Source organism: Euleptes europaea, chromosome 3 (genome assembly GCF_029931775.1).
Source record: "Euleptes europaea isolate rEulEur1 chromosome 3, rEulEur1.hap1, whole genome shotgun sequence".
In the NCBI taxonomy this organism is placed as follows: domain Eukaryota; kingdom Metazoa; phylum Chordata; class Lepidosauria; order Squamata; family Sphaerodactylidae; genus Euleptes; species Euleptes europaea.
This window is the reverse complement of record NC_079314.1, coordinates 60010832-60031624: the sequence shown is the minus strand read 5'-3', so window position 1 is coordinate 60031624 and position 20793 is coordinate 60010832. Positions and strand designations below refer to the sequence as shown.

The window sequence follows — 20793 nt, the reverse complement described above, 5'->3', positions numbered from 1 at the left end:
CTCCCTACTCTATAAGTAAAGTCCCAAGGCTAGAAATATAATTTGAACAGACCTTGAGATATTTTACCACCCTTCATCTCTGTCCTATGACATCTGAACCTAGAAACACTAGCACTTGGAGAAAGGATTTTACAGAGACATCAGTCCTTTAATAGAGGAATCTGCTTGTCAAAGCACAACAAGTTGAAATATAGTAAAATAAACACAAGCAAAATAAATAAATAAAATTAATAAAATTAAATTTCACTGGAGCATCCTGACTGCACACTATCAACCAGAAGGATATTAATGATAAAATGAAGTTGACTCCATAATGCCAAAATGATTTCCATGTAAGAAATTAAAGCAGAAGACAGTACATTATTTTAAAAATGCAGCAATCTGCTAGAAAAAAAAATTGTTGTATCAATATAGTACCTTCTTTTGTCTGTTTTCTGCTGCAACCAGCTGAGCGGCCATTCTTTCTTGAATTTTTCTGCAGTGAGCCATAACAGCCTCTAAGACGGAGAGTGGGTTGGTACAGACGGACTTCTTGTCTTTCTCACCAGCACCTGCCTCATAGTCTCGCTGTAGAGCCAGAAACGGGTCACTAAGATTAAATCTCCCATACCGTTCCTGGATAAAAACCTCCTTCCTCCGTGCCTAAAGTATTAAACAGAAAGAAAGAACAAAACAAGTAATTAGAGAACAGTAACACACAACAGCTGTACACCTAGAGCACTGGTGAAATAAATAGTAACACTTCTGTAAAAAGACTATAAATAAATTTCAGTTATTTCTAAGAATACATACAGTAGTATAAGGAACACTGTTATTTCATGAGACTTCTAAATAAAATATAGAACAGGGGTCCACAATGTAGCACCTTGGGTACCATGGGGCCAGCCGACACCTTTCCTGGTGCCCACCAAGTGTTTTTTAGAAAGTGGACGAGCCCAGGTGGGGCTTTTGCCTGGCAAGGCATCTGAGTGGGCACTAGAGATCTGTTGTTTTTTAAATTGCTTTAGTAGCTGCCACTGGTGATTTTATTCTGCCTCTCATTCTTCTTTCCCAGTGTATTTTTAAAAAATAATTCTCCGTCTTCTTACTTGCACCTGGGTTTCCTCTATGTGTGTATGTGTAGTTCTTCCTTCCGCAGCAGCCATTTTGTGATTGGGCCCACCACTAGGGTTGCCAGGTCCTTCTTCACCACCGGAGGGAGGTTTTTGGGGCGGAGCCTGAGGAGGGCGGGTTTGGGGAGGGGAGGGACTTCAATGCCAAAGGGATTGTCCAATTGCCAAAGCGGCCATTTTCTTCAGGTGAACTGATCTCTATCGGCTGGAGATCAGTTGTAATAGCAGGAGATCTCCAGCTAGTACCTGGAGGTTGGCAATCCTACCCACCACCCTGTGTCAGAATTCCAAAGGTACTCAAAAAGGTTAGGACCCCCGTTCTAGAATATTCCAAGCAAAACCCACAAAAAATGAATTTCTTCCATGAGGAAAATAAGAATAGATACAAACATTTTAACTTGATTTGCTTTTTTACAGCAGTTTCTTAAAGATATCATGGGTACTAGCCAATAACATGGCAATAGCCAGCTTCTACAGCAGACTGCAGAACCTACTTTTTTCAGCCTTAGTGAGGAAATTAATGGACGGAATTTAGTGAGAGTGCTTTCAAATCACAGTCAGTCTTCACCCAGAGTTTACTCGTTATATTTATTCCCCAGCATATCACTTAGGAAAACAGAATTAATTGCTCAGAAATCAGTGTCTAATGTGAAAAACCAATCTGCAAGTAAAAATCATTGTGGGCAAGATTTTCTTTCTTTTCTTTTTTTTCTTTGTTCAGGCACTTTGCAAATAACAAAGAAGAGTCAATTACTGATTTTGAATCACTTTGTAAGGAGAGACAGCTCTGGATATCAGCTTCCCTGGGTAAGCAGAATACATTTCTCAGAGTTCTTTAGTAATTAAGGGCAATAATGTGGTACCTAGAAGAAGTCCCAACAGATTTTATACCTGTTCCAGACCTTCACCTGAAATGGATGCCCTCCTCTATTTAAATTAGGTTACGAATGAGCAGAAAAGTGAAAGTTTCTCTCACGTCATGAAGATATTTGCCTACTTGCTAATAAGAGAACAAATAGACATCCACATAGAATCAAGGCTCAAAAATAGAGATGTGCTTTAAAAAGAACACTTAGTAAATAGACAGCCTCACAAAATGAGGGCAAGAATGATGAGTAAATGTGAAACCCGAAGATACGTTAAGAAATGTGGGATGGTGTTAATTATTTTTTCTTCACAGGATGGAACATGTGGAAGTTTACTGAAGCCCAAAAAGCCAACTGCTTAAAAAATGCCAAATGATGAAGGGAAGAACTCATTATTGTAGAAAAAGAGTAGGTGCAAAGCCTAAATATGCCATTCAACAGCAACAAAGTTGTGAACTGCAGACTCAAGCACCACCTCTTTGAATTCCTTGCAACTTCACTTGGAAGAGGGAGCTCAGCAGACACCAAGCCCTATTTGGGGATATCTTAATTCAGCTGGGATTTGGACTACGTAGGTTCAGTTTCTACACATCTGGTGATACCTGATCCTTACCAGCTGCTCATATGGGGTTCCTTGCCCACACCTTACCCCCATAGGTAGAATCATCCCATTTGACTTTCACTGACTTTGTCCTATTTAGTCTTCCAAAATTATCTCTACTTTTGTTAACATACTTACAACTACACCACTCCCTCCTCAGCTCTTGGTCTTTTAAGATAAATTTGATCAACTACTGATCTTTATATTTTTCAATAAGAGGTTTACATTTTTCCTTTTTCTTCCCAGAAGGGTGATGGCGCACCATCATACCAGATCCAGGCACTATTTAAGTATGGCTGGCATTTAACACAGAATTCAAACATGTGGACTTAGCACTCCCCTTTTATAAACCCAGACTGTTGAAAAGGTTTTGGAGAACTTGAAAATTTGCACGTTTTATGTTTATTTTGGTTTGTCCTAACAAAAGGTATGATAAGGCTTTTGTTTCAGGATTTGGCTTTGGGCCAACAAGGCTATCTACAATCACTACCTAGTTGCTGGCCAGTCAACCTCTACTCCAGGCTGGTTCCACTTCCCAAACTCCTTACTCTGTGAACTTTTAGCATACCTGGAACAAAACAGGACCCACATGGCTAACAAGGACTGATGTGGGCTGTACAGTTGAAAAAGCCCGCTTTCAATAGCAAGCATTTCAGTCACTAGGGGAGTAAATATATCCCCCTTTCTTGATATGCCTCCTACATTCACAGATGGATGATTCAGTGATAAACTAGAAGCACAGGAAGCGTCTCCCTGGGCATAACCTTAAAGTGAAAATCCTTCATAACTGGCATCTCTGTATAGAAATGGAACTAACAATTTTTTTCAGTATTCTGCAGGCTTCATAACATATGGCAGAAAATGGAATGTTTCCTTGAAATTTTAAAAAAGGTCACATCAGACATCATTTTCTGGCAGATGGAGAGGGAAAGAAGGTCCGATTAAAAGAAGTTAGCAGAGGATTTTGGCATAGAGAAATAATGCATGGGAAGAAGAAAATACTTTTAAAAGTGCCTCATCTTTTTTTAGACAAAGACTCAACTGTTCCTCTTTTTAATGCCAAGATCCAAACTCGGTGTTTTCCGTCAAGACCAGTACAAAAGATTAAGAGTCAGTGGAATTTTCTTTAACCATCACCTCTACAAATAGCTAGAGAACACTTCTGGTGCAAACATGTTCATTTTGTCTTTTTATAGCTAGGATACCTTTGGTTGTATTACAGAGAACGCTAGTTTCATGATTCATGGAAATCTGGTGATGCTATACTTCAAAACTTTTCTCACTACCAGAAGATATAAATTTTAATATCAAGCATCTCAATGAAATACTATATGAATGGTAGTGAATGTCAAAATTTATGACATTTATACTTGCATAAGTGCATATTTAGCTCATATGCTATATAAATTAGGGCATTTTAGAAGAATTTCAGTAATGGTTTACATATGCTTTGGTTAAAGAAGTTAATGAATTAATACTTTCTACTGCACTAATACTCATAACTGCATTCAGAATGAGACCACCGACAGCAATTTGCAGAGAATAGATACAGATAACAGGAATTGCCTAATTAATGAATCCCCTATAGCATCCTTAACAGTCTGTCCCACTAATTTCATACACAGCCAGTGTGGTATAGTGGTTAGAGTGTCAGACACAGGTTTGAATCCCCACTCTACCATGGAAGCTTGCTGGGAGCCTTTGGGCTAGTCACACACTCTAAGCCTAACCTACCTCACAGGGTTGTTGCGGGGATAAAGTGGAGCAGAGGAGAATAAGAAACTTTGGGTCCTCACTGGGGAGAAGACTGGATTATAAATGTATTAATAAAATAAATAATAGGTATACTTGGCATTCACTTGTAGTAGATCCTGGCAGACTTCTCCAACTTGCCTAATGGAGGAGGGGGGAACGTTATAAGCGGCTTTGGGATCACATAGGGAGAAAAATGGGGTGGAACCGAAAGTAAATAAGTAAAATCTGCTCTGGTTTCAATGGTGGAATTTCACTTGCACTGGAGTAGGCCATAAGTCTTTCCCCAAGCTTACAAGCAGAAGTTAGGAGCGCTGAAACCTTATGTAAGTGCTATGACTCATTGGTAGAGCACCTAACATTACACGCAGAAGGTCCCAAGTTAAATCCCGGGCATCTCCACTTAAAAGATCTCAGGTAGCAGGAGCTGGGGAAAGGTCTTTCTCTGTCTGCAACTGTAAGTCCCAAGTAGACAACACTGAGCTATACAGACTAAGGATTTGACTTGGTATAAGACAAATTAATATGTTCTTAATAGCCTGAAGAACACAGTTGCCAAAGTTGGCTCCCTTTAGCCCCATCTCATTCCCAAATGTTGCCAACATCTGCTCATACAACAGAACAATTTGAGCCTTTGCCTATTAAACAGAGAATACAGACATACATCTGTGAAACATTATTTTAGAATGTTGATTTTGCCACAATAGTTTACCAGACTCTTGCCTGTTTCTGATCACAGCTCTTTTCTATAAAACCCATACAGATTTTGCATTCTAGCCTGAAGTTTGCCATGTGTGCAGCACATATTGCATCATGGCCGAGGAGAATGCAGCATGCCACAAAATGCTTGAAAAGAACCACGGTACATCAAGTTTTACAGTGTATCTTAAGACCTCTGTCCTAGAGAAGCCTTAGGTCAGTGTCAACTACACAGGAGCTGGGTTACAGCACCAGACACTGACTGATACTGGAAGACCCTGGCTGGTGTGTCTGAGAAGCCAACCACAGATTTTAGTCTGTTGTAAAAAGCTGCAATACATTCTGGCTACTTAATTCAAAAGGAAAGTGAAGCAAAGGGCCACGTTGCAGAGATGTTGGTCCTGTGTTACCCATAGCCTGATTATATAAGCCTGTATTAAGGGTATTGTATTCTAAAGTTTGCTTTTGGACAGTAGCCTAGGTCCCTCATAAATGCTCACTTAAGAGAGTATTTTCCTCTCATTTCAAGAACATTAAGAAGGAAATATTTAGACCAAGTTTTAAGCTCTTTCCCCCCTCTTCATACCAGAAACCTCTCTGAAGTTGAAGAGATGAATATGTTTCATCATACTCATTTCCATGGAAACAGACTATGGCTACAAACATACAATTATGACTTCATTGCAGAATTAGCTGGAATTGGGGTTGTCATGGAAAACTCTTCTATTCCAATGGAATTTTTAGAAATTCAGAGGAATTACCAAAACAAACTGGATATATTTTTAAAATATTTATTTGGCTTGAGAGGTTTCTTGCCGTAATGATTCAGTGACGGTAATTTTTGTAATAATCACAGGTGATTTCCTCCACCTTCCAATACTTCCAGAACTTTTGCTCACTGTAAGTGCAAAGTTGCTGGCACAATGACATCTGCGGTTTCAAGCATATAAACTTGGGCTAAGATCCAAAGCCCTGTCACACTCCTGTCCATTTATTTATGTGGCAAGGCTTGCTCTTGCCATATGCAAGGAAGATTCCCCAGTTCTGAAATGAACAGGAAGCCCCCTGCTTGTATTGAGTGTTGTGTGTGTGTGTGTGTGGGGGGGTGCACATTCACTGAAGTGTGGGGAGTGGGTAGTGATCCAACTTTCAAAGGATCATGATGGGTAGCCGTGTTAGTCTGTCTGTAGCAATAGAAAAGAGCAAGAGTCCAGTAGCACCTTAAAGACTAACACAATTTCTGGCAGGGTATGAGCTTTCATGAATAACAACCCACATCTCCAGATTTATCTGAAGAAGTGAGCTGTGACTCACAAAAGCCCATACCCTGCCAGAAATTGTGTTAGTCTTTAAGGTGCTACTGGACTCTTGCTCTTTTTTACCACTTCAAAGCTAAGCTGCAAAGAACAGCAATCTGACTGGGACTGAGGAGGACATTTGTAGAAGCTGCTGAAGGATGATCTCCTAAATCAACCATCTAAAACCTTTGACTAGTAAAATGTGTTAACAGGATTCCAGATAGTGAACAGAAACACTGTACAGGTGGGGGATGAGAGAGTTTTACTTTTCAAAAGAAATGGTTGCCAAAGTGAAGATCATGGAAGTCTAACTTGTTGAATGATACCAATAATGCCATGTAAACAAGAACACATCCTTGTCCTCTAATTAATCCAGAATAATGACCATCCTTGGGGTCTGAAGCAACAAATACTGAGGCAGATTTGAAAGTAGCCACAAGCTCAGTCATCTATGACATAACATGAGATGCTGCCAGGTAACCTAATGAAAACGTTATGGGCTGGTAATCTTTGGGGAGATATTTTCAAGGCATTGCTAAATAAATCAGGTTAGAATCTCCAGCCACATGAAATTGGGGTGGGAGAGAGAAAGAGGAGAAAGATCCAGCGTGGTGTAGTGGTTAAGAGCGGTGGACTCTAATCTGGAGAACCAGGTTGGTTGCCCCACTCCTACACATGAAGCCAGCTGGGTGACCTTGGGCTAGTCACAGCTCTTTCAGTCCCACCTACCTCACAGGGTGTCTATTGTGGGGAGGGGAAGGGGAGGTAGAGAAAGTCAGCATATAAAAAACAACTCTTCTTCTTAATCATTACATCTGAGAAGCATCTCAACTATCCAAGCACACATTTATTGCATAACGGATTTTACAGATCTCAAGTTAATGCATTTTGAAAGAGCTGCTATGTAATCTGCGGCTTTCACCGTGCCTCACTGTATTAAGTCAAACCTGGGCCTTGAGTTTACAGCACGTGCAATCCATCTTTGTATTTCCAGATAAAAGAAATGTCGTGAGAATGAAGCTCTTATATACATAAAGAGGGAAAATGGATTGATTCAGTATCAGGGGGCTACTAAGAGCCAGAGCTCCATTGCAGCCAGCCTTTCCTAATTTTTGGTCCTTGGTATATTTTCACTCTGTACCACCTGCAAATCCTTCCCCTCACCTGTTCTGTGCTCTGAATTCTTCTCCAGTCTTGCCAGTTTTCTAACCTCAGCAGCACCTACCTATTACTGAAGATTGTGCTTTCATGAGCAATCAGGGATGGGCTGGCCATTATGACCACTGAGAAAAACCCTGGTGAGCCAGTGTCCTAGGGGGTGGCGGTGGTGTTCAGCTCACCTGAGTTCCCCCAAGCCCCAGCTGTTGCTGTCAGGCCAGCTGGGAAATGAGGAGCCTGGTGAGGACACTGCTACGCTACCCCAGGAAGCAGGAGGCTAGTGAGAATGCTTCAGCTGGGTAGAGGCAGGTCATGCAGCACCCACCCAGAAGCACTTCTGCTTGGGTTGCCAGCTCTGGTTTGGAAACTTCTTGGAGACTTTGGGGGTGGAGCAGGGAGAGGGTGGGGTTTGGGGGAAGGGAGGGCCTTTCACAGGATATAATGCCATAGACACCTACTTTCAAAGCAGTCTTTGTCACCAGCGGAACTGATCTCTGTCATAGGGAGACCAGTTGTAATTCAGGGAGGTCTCCAGCCACCAGCTGGAGGATGGCAACCCTAATTTTGGCCCTTCGTCATGTGAAGGGAACAAGGTAGGGGAGTGGCAGGGCCCTTTCTAGTGCCACTTCGGCTACCCAGTCCACCCCTGTTAGGAATAATTTACAACTAGATTTTGTTGGGTGAACAAGACAATCCAGTAGTGCATGACTGCTGTAGTACATGATAGTGCTAGGGCTGCTAACCTCCAGGTGGGGACTGGAGATCTACCCCTATTATAACTGATCTCCAGATGCCAGAGATCAGCTCCCCTAGAGAAAATGGCTGCTTTGGAGAGTGGACTCTACGGCATTATGCCCTGCTGAGGTTCCTCGTCTCCCCAAACCCCACCCTCCTCAGGCTCCACCCAATATAGTGCAATATCCAAGATGTGTGGTTTCCTAATGCTGCTTCTCCAAAAAGCTTCTGAAACTCTATCACAGTGGGTTATATATCTCCCTTTATCCCTGCAGCATCTCTGCTGTGTAGGTTAGACTTGACAAAGGCAATCTAGTAAATTTTGTGGCCAAATCCAGATTTAAATCTGCCTTGCCCCGAATCAGCTCTCTATTTGTTGCATTTCCCCCCCAAGCAGGGCATTCCTATAGCAACGGCATGACAGGCGGATTGCTTTGATAATCAATGCATTTTCATACCAGAGAAAGTGACATCTAGAAAATGTCTTCCCATTGTAGCACTATTAAGGTACAAAGAAGACTACCTGAAAAAGTGACCAAATGCATTATTTACTGCACCACACTGGTTATCTGGCTTTAAACTGCTGCACTCCACTGTTTATAATTTATATCAGCAACAGCAACAAAGTGTTTGGCATTCTGCTATGAGATGTAGTCGGGCCCTCAGCGCTGCAATTACATTGTTCTTCCTGAAATGCAAATGCAGTTTGAAGCAATACTTTGAGCTACTTCAGTGTCATGGGGTTGTTGTTGTTTTTTGGCGGGGGAGGGGAGTAATTTAGAGTACTGGAGATAAACCATGAGTAATTTATGTGCATTGCTCTAAAATGTTGACGTTTACACGTATGCCTGACATTTCAGGAGCTGAACTACCAGAATTATTTCAGCCCTTTGCTTCTGCAGCAATAAACCGTACATCTAAATGCTTATACCAATCTAAGCATATCCACTATAGATCACTCCTTACCACCTTAATCTCATTGTTGTGACCAGAGGCATTATCTTTTTGGTTCTGTGAAAAAGAAGGGAACAAGAGGAAAGATTTATTGCAATAGTGATATATGCTTTTGCTGAAGAGGCGATTTTTTAAATCTCCCAGACATCTCACAAAGAAGAGTTCAAAAGCAACGGTAGGTCCCCCCACTTTTTTTAAGGTGCTGAATCTTAAGTCTTTATCACCACTAAACATGCCTCAAAGGCACTTCTTCATTACTTATTAAACATACCTGGGTGCTTAGGGCTGGCTCCAATTGAGTTCAGAGGAAAGAGAATAAATTAACACAAGAGCGAGCCCATTTTAAGGCCTGCTCTGTGACAGTGACGGGGTGAAGGAACCTTCCTTCTCCATCGCCATTGGGTCTGTGCAGCACTGCCCAGTGACGTCCCCAGTTATAAGAGTCTTGTCGCACCTAGGCCCCTGGAAGCCAGTGTTTGGGAAATTTGTTGCGATCAATTTGCTAAGCCCTTTTAAGGCAGAATCACTCCCATCAAACCACATGCCACATTGTCTACAGAAGTTCTGACTGCTCTCGAACCTTCCATTAGTCACATTTCTATGCATTCTTTTTAGTTGGATCAACTTGAGGATCTGGATAGACTTAGAACATTAATGCCTACAACGTTTTCTTTACTCCTGTTCTTTGTGCTTAATTAAATTAATTAAATTAGCAAGGAGGAGATTTGGATGACAAGCCTCATCAATGGATGAACAATATCATCAATGCATCCTTGATAGAAGGGTCAGTTTTTTCATCTTTTCAAAAGGAAGTTTTTAGGCCTTTTGGGGGAGGGGAGGGGAAATTAGCCTAGATCTGAAGTAACTTGAATAACTGTAGGCCAGTACTGAATCAACCATGATTAAAAGGTTTTTGGAGAAGGTATTAGCCTTGTAGCACCAGGAACATCATAATCCCTTTCAGTCTAGCTTTCACCCAAGTTGATGGATGCTGCCCCCCCAACTGGGGCAATATGTCCCTGTTGGTTCTCCTAGACTTCTTGTCAGCTTTCAGTATTATCAGCCATAGAATGCTTCTGAACCACCTGGCAAAGAAGGATGTGACTGGTTCTACGCTAGTATTGGCGCTTTCTGGAAGGTAGGTTTCAGAAAGGGGTGGTGGGAGACTTCAGCTTAGCCCCTTGGCCATTGGCCTGTGGAGCCCAGCAGTTCTGCCCTCTACCTATGCTTTTAACAACTGCCAGAAACATCTGGTAGGAATCATCCAAACATTTGGAGTTGATTTTCACCAGTATGCAAATTATACTCAATCCTATCTCTTCTTTCCAGCAGGAGCCAGGAAAACTATAGATGAGTTTAACTAGTGTCTCTTACTTTGAGGTTGGCTTGGGAACCCTTATTGAGGGAACCCCTCGACTCATCATTGACGGGGCTATACATGAGGGCTTTTTTGGCAGGCGCTACCACTCTTTCAAATTTCTTCCCATCTACACTGTGGAACAGGTCCTTTAGAGGCTTGCTGGCATCAGCTGAAAAACCATTTTATTCTGGAAAGACTTTTTTTATTTAAAAAAGCACTGATCCCAGTGCTCGTAACTTTTTAAGAGCAACTATCTACTTTGTATGGATTTTAATCTTGTAAGCCACCTTGTACATTTATTTTTAAATAGAAAGACAGAGTATAAATATTTTAATAAATAAATAACGAACCAGACTACAAAGGCATTCTCAAATCTTAGGCACATTCCCCAGACAACTCTCTGCACAAAAAGGGGGTTCTCCCATCCCTGATGTTCCTTCCACCACATCGGCCATGTATGTTGCTGTATTTCTTTCTTGCACTATAATGGGAGTGAGTCTGCATCAGATGCATCACTATTCCGGAAGCCAGAAAGATTCCTGAGAACTGCTAATCCTTCCCCATAAACACACTTAAGAAGTTTTTCTCTCCTGACGAGTTATAAATATATCCTATGTAACATTTTAAACTTGAAATAACTATCTCTCTGGTAGCCAGTTCCTTTTGTCAACAAACGCATTTTCAGCATAGATGTATTTGTTGTTTCTTCCTTTATTAGTGCATAGGAAGACTGCAAGCTTGGCCTTATATCCAAGAAACCATGCAAGGAGCTGCACTCATGGAATGTAGCTTTCCTGCTACACTGCGGCCCTTTTGCATTCCCTGAAAAGCCACTCTGATGGACTGGGATTCTCTGAAATGTTGTACATGGCCCAGAGAGCAGCATCAGAAATGGGAACTCAGTAGAAATCACATACAGGTTGAGATCCAAATCCTGGGATTGTGTTTAGATTCCCATCAGCTGGTAAATGAAAGAAGCTAAACAAAACAAACAAGGGAAGCAAGTAACACTTGAATCATGTTAAAATTAATGGGGGTGGGGGTGGCGGAAAATGGAGACTAGCCCAGAAACAGTGAGGTTTATTCTCTACTTCTGTACCACTGGTGCATTTCTCCCATGCAGCACACTTACAATGATACAGGATGTCAAAGGAACATACCTGCCCAAGGAGAAAGAAAAAAATACAATCCAACCCATTATATCCTAGTACCTAATTTTATACATTTTTGGTAATATTGACAAATGTTCTGTTAGCAAATAATTTAATGGCTACCAACTTTTCTTTACCTCTGAGAGAGTAATACGTACTTATAAGGTGCAAACAGTGTTCTGTGTAACAGATGCAAAACCTGTACAATCCATCCCAAGTTAAACAATGATGACTTTAATTATCTCATTGGGGAGTTAAGCACATGCTTAAGCACATGCTTAACCCTCCCATTAAAAATAGTGGGATTTTTAACAGTGCATTCCTAAGCACAGTGACTTCTTTCTAAGGTCGCTGACTTCAATGGGGTTAGAAGGGTATAACCCTATTTAGGACTGCACTGACACATTATTATTTTTGGCTGGATCATAGCTATTGTGTTTTCCTTGTGTTTGCTGGCCCAAGAGACGACTGCTGTGTTTACTTCTAGGAAGCTGCAATCCTACCAGTACGTAGGCTGCTTCTACCGAGGAAACTCACTGAAGTATCTAAGCAAGAATCTACTGTGGGGGATATTTACTAGTATAAAGTGATAGATAAATCGCAATGACTCTGGGGGCGGGGGAGAGAGAAAAAACAGAAGTTCTATGTCTTGTATGCGTAAGTTCTACCAAAGAGTAGATGTGAGTTTGGAAGGGGGGGTGGGAAATAAAGGCAGAGTTCATGTGCGATTCTGGCTGCCAACAAGGCAGATTAAATTGCAGCAGGTGTTGTCCAAAGTCTGCTATAGAAAGCCTGGCATTCAATAACATATTCTTGGGACATGGCTTGTAGGCAGTTTTCATAAAGGCAACAGAAGATGCAGGCTTGAGAAGACAAGGATATTTTTAATAACTCTTAAAGATGGCATTTGGGCTTTTGCTTTCAAAACTACTTCTTAGATATGTTAAATGAAATTTCCAGGTAATCAAATATTGTAGAGTGAGGAAGAAAACTGAAGAACTGGAATAACTAGAAGATTCTGACTTGTCTGTGTTCTATTTTGGGATTAAGAGAAATAAAAAGGCCACACAAGTTGCAGGAGATAAAAAATAAGGCCAAGGCCCATGATGCAAAATAAAGTAAAAATATTTTTTTATTACTCAGTTAAAATTCCCAACATTCCCAACGCGTTTCACCAGGAGGCTTCTTCAGGGGAATCTGTTAGTCTTGTAGTAATTCTCAAAAAAAAAAAGAAAAAAAAGTATAAGGTCAGTAGCTCTCCAAAAAGAGTATAAGAGAACAAGAGACAGTTGTCGCAGTAGCAGAATTAATTTTAACTCAACTCTAAGACCCCTACTTGTTTCACTTTTACTTCATCAGGGGGATCTGTAAATGATCATAGTCTGAACAGAACCGTTGACCACATATTCCAAAAATATCTCTCCGAATATCAATCTTATATTAAGTTTTGATGTGATAATCCAATCCCTTTCTTTGCTGACAGTGTTTTAATGTTTTACAATCAAAAAGAGCATGGGAAAAAGAACAATGGAAATCCCCTCTCTCCCATTTCTTTGTCTTGCCCAGATAAACCAGTCTGTGACCCGTTTATATCCAAATGGTCTGAATTTATTCAAAAGAAAATCAAGACCTTAGGCATTGATATTGAGGGACTGGCTAATTCCGAGGATGCATATATCCTCCAGACGATCTCAGGGCGAATTAGGGATACAGATTCACAGAATATAATTGCAGGAACAAACAAGATCTGCTCCCCTACATATTTTGGCCTTACTTTCCAAAAAAACTCAATGGCCGATTATTTTTCCAGCCTAACTCAACCATTCCAGCGCAGGCCCTTCATGCTAGCCAGATTAAATATATTCCCATGTGCTATAGTTTCTGGCAGATACAGGGGCATACCCTGGAATAAAAGAATTTGTACCTGCCAGATGGCAAAACCAGAATCAGTTGAACATATTCTTCTGCATTGTCCCCTGTACCACAATTATCGTCTAGAATTAATAAATCCCCATATTACACCTTCAGATAATACAACGCATGATATCATTAAATTTTTACTTGTGGACAAGATTCCTGCTGTCACTGAACATGTGGCAGAGTTTCTGATGACTGTCATCAAGACAAAACAAAAGAATAACGATTAAGTAAATGGTATAAAATTAACCTAGGTTACTTGAAAGCACAGGTCTTCATCATCAGATAGAGTGCCGGGGTCTATTGGAGCTCAAAGTCACCTGTTGGATATATGTATTGTTATGTTTGTAGGATGGAGTGTTTATTATATATCTTTGTACTATCGTTATTTTTATATCAGTGTCCATTCTATGCCAATAAAGGTGTCTGAATCTGAATCCATAGCATATTACTGCTGAATCTTACTATATGTATTAATTTGTAGTATAAATAAAAGGAGCTGGGGGGGGGGACAGGGAATGCCCTTTTTCTCCCTGATAATTGCCTTAGCTGACCCTAGCAAGCATTGGCCATAACCTTGGGATTCCCTGTCACAACATCTTAGTGACCTTGAGATGTTCTTGTGTGCCTGAGCAGAGCTGGTCTAAGAAATTTTGGCACCCTTGGCAGCCAATGACTTTGCCACACACACAGCCCTGCATTGCAGGGAAGCCCCTGCTTGCCTTCTTCTCTCCCCAGCACCACGGTGAGGCAAGGCTGGAAGTCGCAGCCCACCCTCCTTACTGCTGCCCCACACTTCACTGTGGCAAAGTGGGAAGCCTCTGCATGCCCATCTCAGCCCTATGCTACGGAGGAGGGAAGGAGGAGCCTCTCCTCCCAATAAAAGCAAGGAAAGAACAGGATCCTTGCAGGCTGCCCACTGGGGTCAGGGGGGCTGCTGCTTCTTGCAGGAGACCCCAACACAATGGGCAAATCAGCTGGTAGGAGCCCCTCCAACTCTGCTGCCCTAGGCAATCGCCTAGATGTGATTAGTCAAATGGCTGGCCCTGTGTCTGAGAAGAGCTTCTGTGAAGAAACTTTGTTTGAAGGGTCTACAGACAGTCTAGCGGGGGCGAGGGGGAGAGGCTAAAAGTGCTATTTCCCTCCCACTGTACAAGGTTGTGGAAGAGAATTCCTAAGACACAGCGATTCACATAAGCTTCCGGAACCAGTGAACCACAGGAGAGCTGGTCAGGGGGGCATTCTTGATTTACAATCATATTTTAGGTTGTGGAATCAGTGCTAGAGGCAAATTAGGATTTCACTTTGGAGATACTATATAGAACTAGATTAAAATCCATACATTTTACCATATAGGGTTCTTTGCAAACCTCTCTCCAGTTTCAATCAAATGGTCCAAACAGATGAGACCGGCATGTTCTTTTGGTTGCCTGAATGGGAAACATGCTACCAAGCAGCACTATGTCCTTGGTTTCATTTCCAGCTACTGAATGCGCTGATCCAAGGTCAGTAGACTGATATGCCTAGGTACATTCCACAGGCACTGTCAGATGAGAGCTTTCAATTTCAGAAGTCAAACAAGAAATTTAGAATTAATTTCCCTAGCTGATGGTCGTAACCTTCTTTAGAACTCAATTCTCTCTTTGAGCTATTTTGGTAAAAGCCTATTCTGGAGCACATGACTTGAGTTTTAATAACCCGGGCTTCATTTTACTCACAACTGAAGCAGGAGAAATCGCAATTACCAACACATCCAGCTGCTGTAGGGGAAAAAAATGATTTATGTAAACTTGACAAGATGAAAAACAGTTGAACTCATTTTGGGTATGTACATATGAAACTGCTTTATAAAAAGTCAGACCATTGAGCCGTCTTAGCATCATTTCCCTTGATGGGGGCAAATTCTCCAAGGTCTTAAGCAGAGATCTACTTTTCGAACACCTGCTATGTGAGACCTTTGAGCCAGATGTACAAGTTGACTGATCCTGGGTCTTCTGCATGCAAAGAATGTGTTATTCCACTGAGCCTTTTCCAAAGGGACTTTTCTGCTTGGGGGAATGTTACATACTAATAGCATTTGTTGCTCTGGGGCCATGTGTTACATACTATTCTTATACACAGAACATACAGTCAGTTCAGAGAATACTTTGTATTCTACCATGCATGACCTAGCCATTTTCGTAGTGTATGTGTGCATGAATATAGTGTTGAGCTGAGTGCAGCAACCTCCATTGCCATGGAAGTATGTATTCCAGCCTCCACCGTTCCCAGCCTCCACCGTTCCACTGTGGCATACATGTTTCCTCATACAAATGTACCACTCAGGGGATGGCAGGGATCAGGATTTTGTAAAATTAAGAGTGGAGGTTTCCAGTGATTAATATATATATATATATATATATATATATATATATATAACTACCATGCATAATACAATAAAGCCACATCAATAATACAGAGCCAGCTAATGTGAAAGTCTCACTGGGCAATCCTTCTGTAAAATGAAATAGGTTCACCTCCTCTTAAGAGAAGGTGGTTGAGGGGCTGTGCCTGCTCAGGCCCTGGGCTCCTACCCTTGGCGTTTCTTTCCTGGAGGGCCTGCAAAGCTTCAGACGGGGGTGGGGGAGAGTGTTACTTTATTCCCCTCATTCTCTGGTGCCTCTGCCTTCATGCAGCCAGGAAGGGTCTTTTCTCTTCATAACTGGCTTGCATCTGGGCCCTATTCACATGAACACACACATGAAACTGCCTTATACTGAATCAGACCCGTGGTCCATCAAAGTCAGTATTGTCTACTCAGACTGGCAGTGGCTCTCCAGGTAGAGGTCTTTCACATCACCTACTTGCCTAGTCCCTTTAACTGGAGATGCCAGGGATTGAACCTGGGTCCTTCAGCATGCCAAGCAGGTGCTCTGCCACTGAGCCACAGCCTCTCCCCAACAGTGAAACTGCCTTATAGGGAATAAGACCATCGATCCATCAAGATCAGTATTGTCGACTCTGACTCTCCAAGGTCTCAAGCAGAGGTCTTTCACCTGTTCTTTTAACTGGAGATGCCAGGGATTGAACCTGGGACCTTCTGCATGCCAAGCAGATGCTCTGCCATTGAGCCACAGCCCCTCTCTTCAAGGAGACTGTGGAAGGCCACACCCAATTAAAGGCCAACCCCAGCCCATTGCAGGACCAGGAGATCCAATGGGGGAACAGGAATGGTCCTAACAGAATAAAGCAGGTCCTCCCCATGTCCACTTCCTTGTGCAGCCCATGCCACAATCCTGGGTGTCTTGCCAGAATGGCAGTCCTGCCCTCTCATCCCCTGCTGGGCTGGCTATAGCCCACTGGTTTGCACTGCTGCTGAGACCCAGTCCCCCTTCCTTGTGTGGGGCTCTCCTGCTGAGCCACCATCTTGGTGGGTGGCACCTGGCCAGCCTCAGCTGAGACAAGCCACTTAATAAAGGGAAATCTAGAAAAAAAATGTGAAAATACTACTCACAAATAACATTGGCACCAACTAGCAGGGCCAATGAGAGTTACATGAAATTATGAGCTGCCTTATGTAAGATCTTCCAAAAATGTCCTGGATTCCAACTGGTTGAGGCCTTAAAGGTTAAAACAAGTGCCTCAAGTTCAGAAAGAATTAATGGCAAACACAGCCAGAGATCAAATAATTCAAAATGGCTGCTATTTGGTTGTAGCAAAGAAACGAAAGTCACATCAACCTAGAGAGGAATCATACTCTTTGAAAACAGTAATACACAACTGCTCTTTACTTTATTGCACTTGTGTATTCATGATGCGCTAAGGAGGTCCAGTGCCCTATTTATTTCCAAGTCATTGTTTGATGACTTTACACAACGTTTTGTAGTTGTCATCCATGCAAACTGGATTTCCTATACTGATGAGTCCCTGCTATGCTACCTTTTTTCCAGGAACCTGCTAGCCATGATTCCACCCTCTGGATCCTTTCAGCATTTCATGTTATCCTTTTTTGTACCAAGGATGGCTCTTGCATTATTTGTCACTGTGGTTGCTCCTTTTGACTGTACCCACTACTTAGCTGGTTTAGCTCTATAATCTATTCCCTAAAAAACTATCCTGGCTCTAAAGAAATGGTCTGCTTATGGCAAGCAAAAAGGGCAAGGAAGGATTTGCAGGATGTGAACCATCCTACAACAGGCCAAGGCAGCTATAATCCTGGCTTCCTGCAAACCATGGGTAACAGATCAGATGCCAGACTGGAGGGCTCCCATTTTTTAACCCTTTTCTCAAGATATGGTTATACAATATAGTCAAGCAAGATCAATGTCTTGCCCTCTCCCAGGAAGAGCCTATGTGACTTTGAGCTTGAGTCTGTTTCATACATACATTCTCAACTGCTGCAATGTAACTGATTTCTGGACTAACCAGGCATTCCCAAAGAGTAGGTTAAAGCTAACCAGGATGCTCCACAATGGCCAGATGGGCTAGGCACCAGACACACAAAACACTGGCTCTTTTGTCCCTTACAGCCCAGTGTCCTCTGTGGATGGGACCGGCTGTACTTTTTTGGAGTTTTTTGCATGGAAGGAAAGGAATGAGATAGTTGGCTATCCTTATTTTAATGTGCAAAATTAAAACACTATTCTTCTAAATCCATTGAAATACATGGTTTTAGTATAACTCTGTTGAGGGTTACATTGTTAATCCCACTCCTGCTGCTAAAAAATTATGTTTAGTTACAAAGCATTCCTTCTTCCCTAACGTCTAGCACTTGTCAGCATTTTAGTTCTACTTTATACGGCATCTACGGTTAAATACAATGCAAGCAACTTGTAAAACCCAGCGCATAGTATATACACAGACAGCATACTACATACACACATCGCCTTATGTATACAGTTCCTTTTATGCTTACAGATCCTTAATGCATTCTTATACACATACCACAGCATCAAAGAAACATAACCAAATATGGAACAGCATGTTTCTGGGGAGGACCAAATCAGCCTTCTGCTGAAAGCTCAACTGTACCGGAACACTCAAGGTTGACTTCTCACAAGCTCCTTGTCTTTTTTCAATCTATGGTCTCAGGAAAATATTCCCTTGAATACTTTTATAGGCCCTGAAAGTGTAATTCTGGCAAGGATCTCTAACCAGATAAAAGGCTTGGTTTTAGTCTTTGCTTAGTTACTTCTAAAGGTACATTATAAAGCATTTACTTGCCCAGATATCTGCCCATAACTTCTGTGCTTTTAATCAAACACCAATTGTCATTCAGGTATAGTTATCCTGGACCATTTCCAAATAGGAAAGATTCAAGAGCCCCGTGGCACAGAGTGGTAAGCTGCAGTACTGCAGTCAAAAGCTCTGCTCACGACCTGAGTTCGATCCCAACGGAAGTCGGTTTCAGGTAGCCGGCTCAAGGTTGACTCAGCCTTCCATCCTTCCGAGGTCGGTAAAATGAGTACCCAGCTTGCTGGGGGTAAAAGGAAGATGACTGGGGAAGGCACTGGCAAACTACCCAGTAAACAAAGCCTGCATAGAAAATGTCAGGATGTGACGTCACCCCATGGGTCAGGAATGACCCGGTGCTTGAACAGGGGACCTTTACCTTTTTAAGATTCAAGAATTTACTAAAGAATGCCCAATAAATAATATACTTGTTACCTTTTGCTTCTGTTATTATATACTTGGAAGCGTGTACTGGATGTGTATTTACACTGTAATGCACAGCCATGCCCTACTGAGCAGGTGGGATACAGGTTTCTGGTGTGTACAATGATGGGCAGCTAGCGATGTGCACAATGAAGTTCACTAACTTTCACATGTGACCACAGAAACATCAGGGCCATTATGCTGTTACTGTATTGAAAACAGGGATGTTATGTGTCAATCACAGGCTGGATCCAGATTAAATCTTCCACTAACAGAAGACACTTCCATCTGTGGAACAAAACTTTCCTGTCTCCCCATTCCCACTGAGGTCCCTTGACCTCCCTGAAATGATGATCCTGGGGACAGGGCACCCCCAGGAATGGCATGAGGGGGAAATTGGAGGTCAGCAGCAGGAAGGGAGAATCAGTGAAAATTATACCTACCCTTCTTCTAAGAGAAAATTTACCAACCCCATGAATAAACTTAATGTTTTCCAACCTTAGCATTATGAATTTTTTTCTATTTCAATCTTGAGCCTTCAAAAACAATTTACAGTAAAGTCTGTCATTAAAAACACTTCTCTAATGTTATCTTTGCAATAAGAAGCAGTGATTTCTTAGCAAGCAATACAGGTTGTCCTCAACCTCTTTTGTGGCAGCACACTGAAGTTAGCCAGTGTGGTCCTTTCTCTGTTTTTCATTTCATTAGGTGAAATGTAAATTTATTTTCATAGGCAAATACTCATTAACCACCTGCAGAGCTTTCAAAAGGCAACAGAAACTAGAAATGAAAAAGTAACAAAGCTCAATAAACAACCCCATCAAAGATTAATATAAAATGTGAGTGGTTAATGACTTAATTAGTTATGAAAATAGGGCATCAACAGCAGGATTCATCTGTTATAACACAACAAAAACAAAGTCCAGAGTGGGTGCAGGGCTTGTGTATGGCGGGTTCCCCACAGGCCAGTTTCTTTCAAGGGTACTGTATTTAGCTTGTCAAGTGGGTATGGAGAACAGGACGCCTGCTAAAGTTCCTTGACCAGGCAGAGGGACCAGGCAGGGATGGTGTGCACAGGCCTTCCACTTGCTGTAATAACCTGCGTGGTTTCTGCACACTGCAGAAGGATGGAGAAAACAGGGCTCTGTACCACAAGTGGCACTCTTTGTCCTGCAGTACCACAGAAGTGAACAACAAACAGACCCGTCAGTGTTTTAAACACAACTCATTGTGTTCAAATAACCAGGCTCAGCAGCAGGGATTGGGTGCCTGCATCCAACTTTGGATGCTGTTATTCTTGAAACCAAAATTCAGAAACACTGGATTCTCTACTGACCACTTTTTAGATGGCTTTTAATCCACAGCAAGCCCTGCTGCAGATCTGTTTGTGGTAACTGTCGCATTAGATAAGCCTGGAGAGAAGTGTGTAAAAGAGAATAGAACCCTTCAGGTGACACATTTTGTCCCTAGGCCAACATGGTACAAAAGTTGTCTATCTGGACAGAGGCAGCATCCTTAATCATATCTTCAGTCTGGCACAATCTTCCAAACCAGTA

The 20793-nt window shown here is 42.0% G+C and overlaps 1 protein-coding gene across 2 annotated transcripts in view; it reads right to left on the bottom strand.

Moving 5' to 3' along the window:
* CTTNBP2 (cortactin binding protein 2) overlaps positions 1–20793 on the bottom strand; it is a 106706-nt gene that overhangs the window by 71052 nt on the left and 14861 nt on the right. For both annotated transcript variants that reach the window (XM_056846007.1, XM_056846008.1), the window contains exon 3: positions 418–642. In XM_056846007.1, the coding sequence (XP_056701985.1) occupies positions 418–642 (225 nt within the window). The remainder of the gene's footprint in view (positions 1–417; positions 643–20793) is intronic.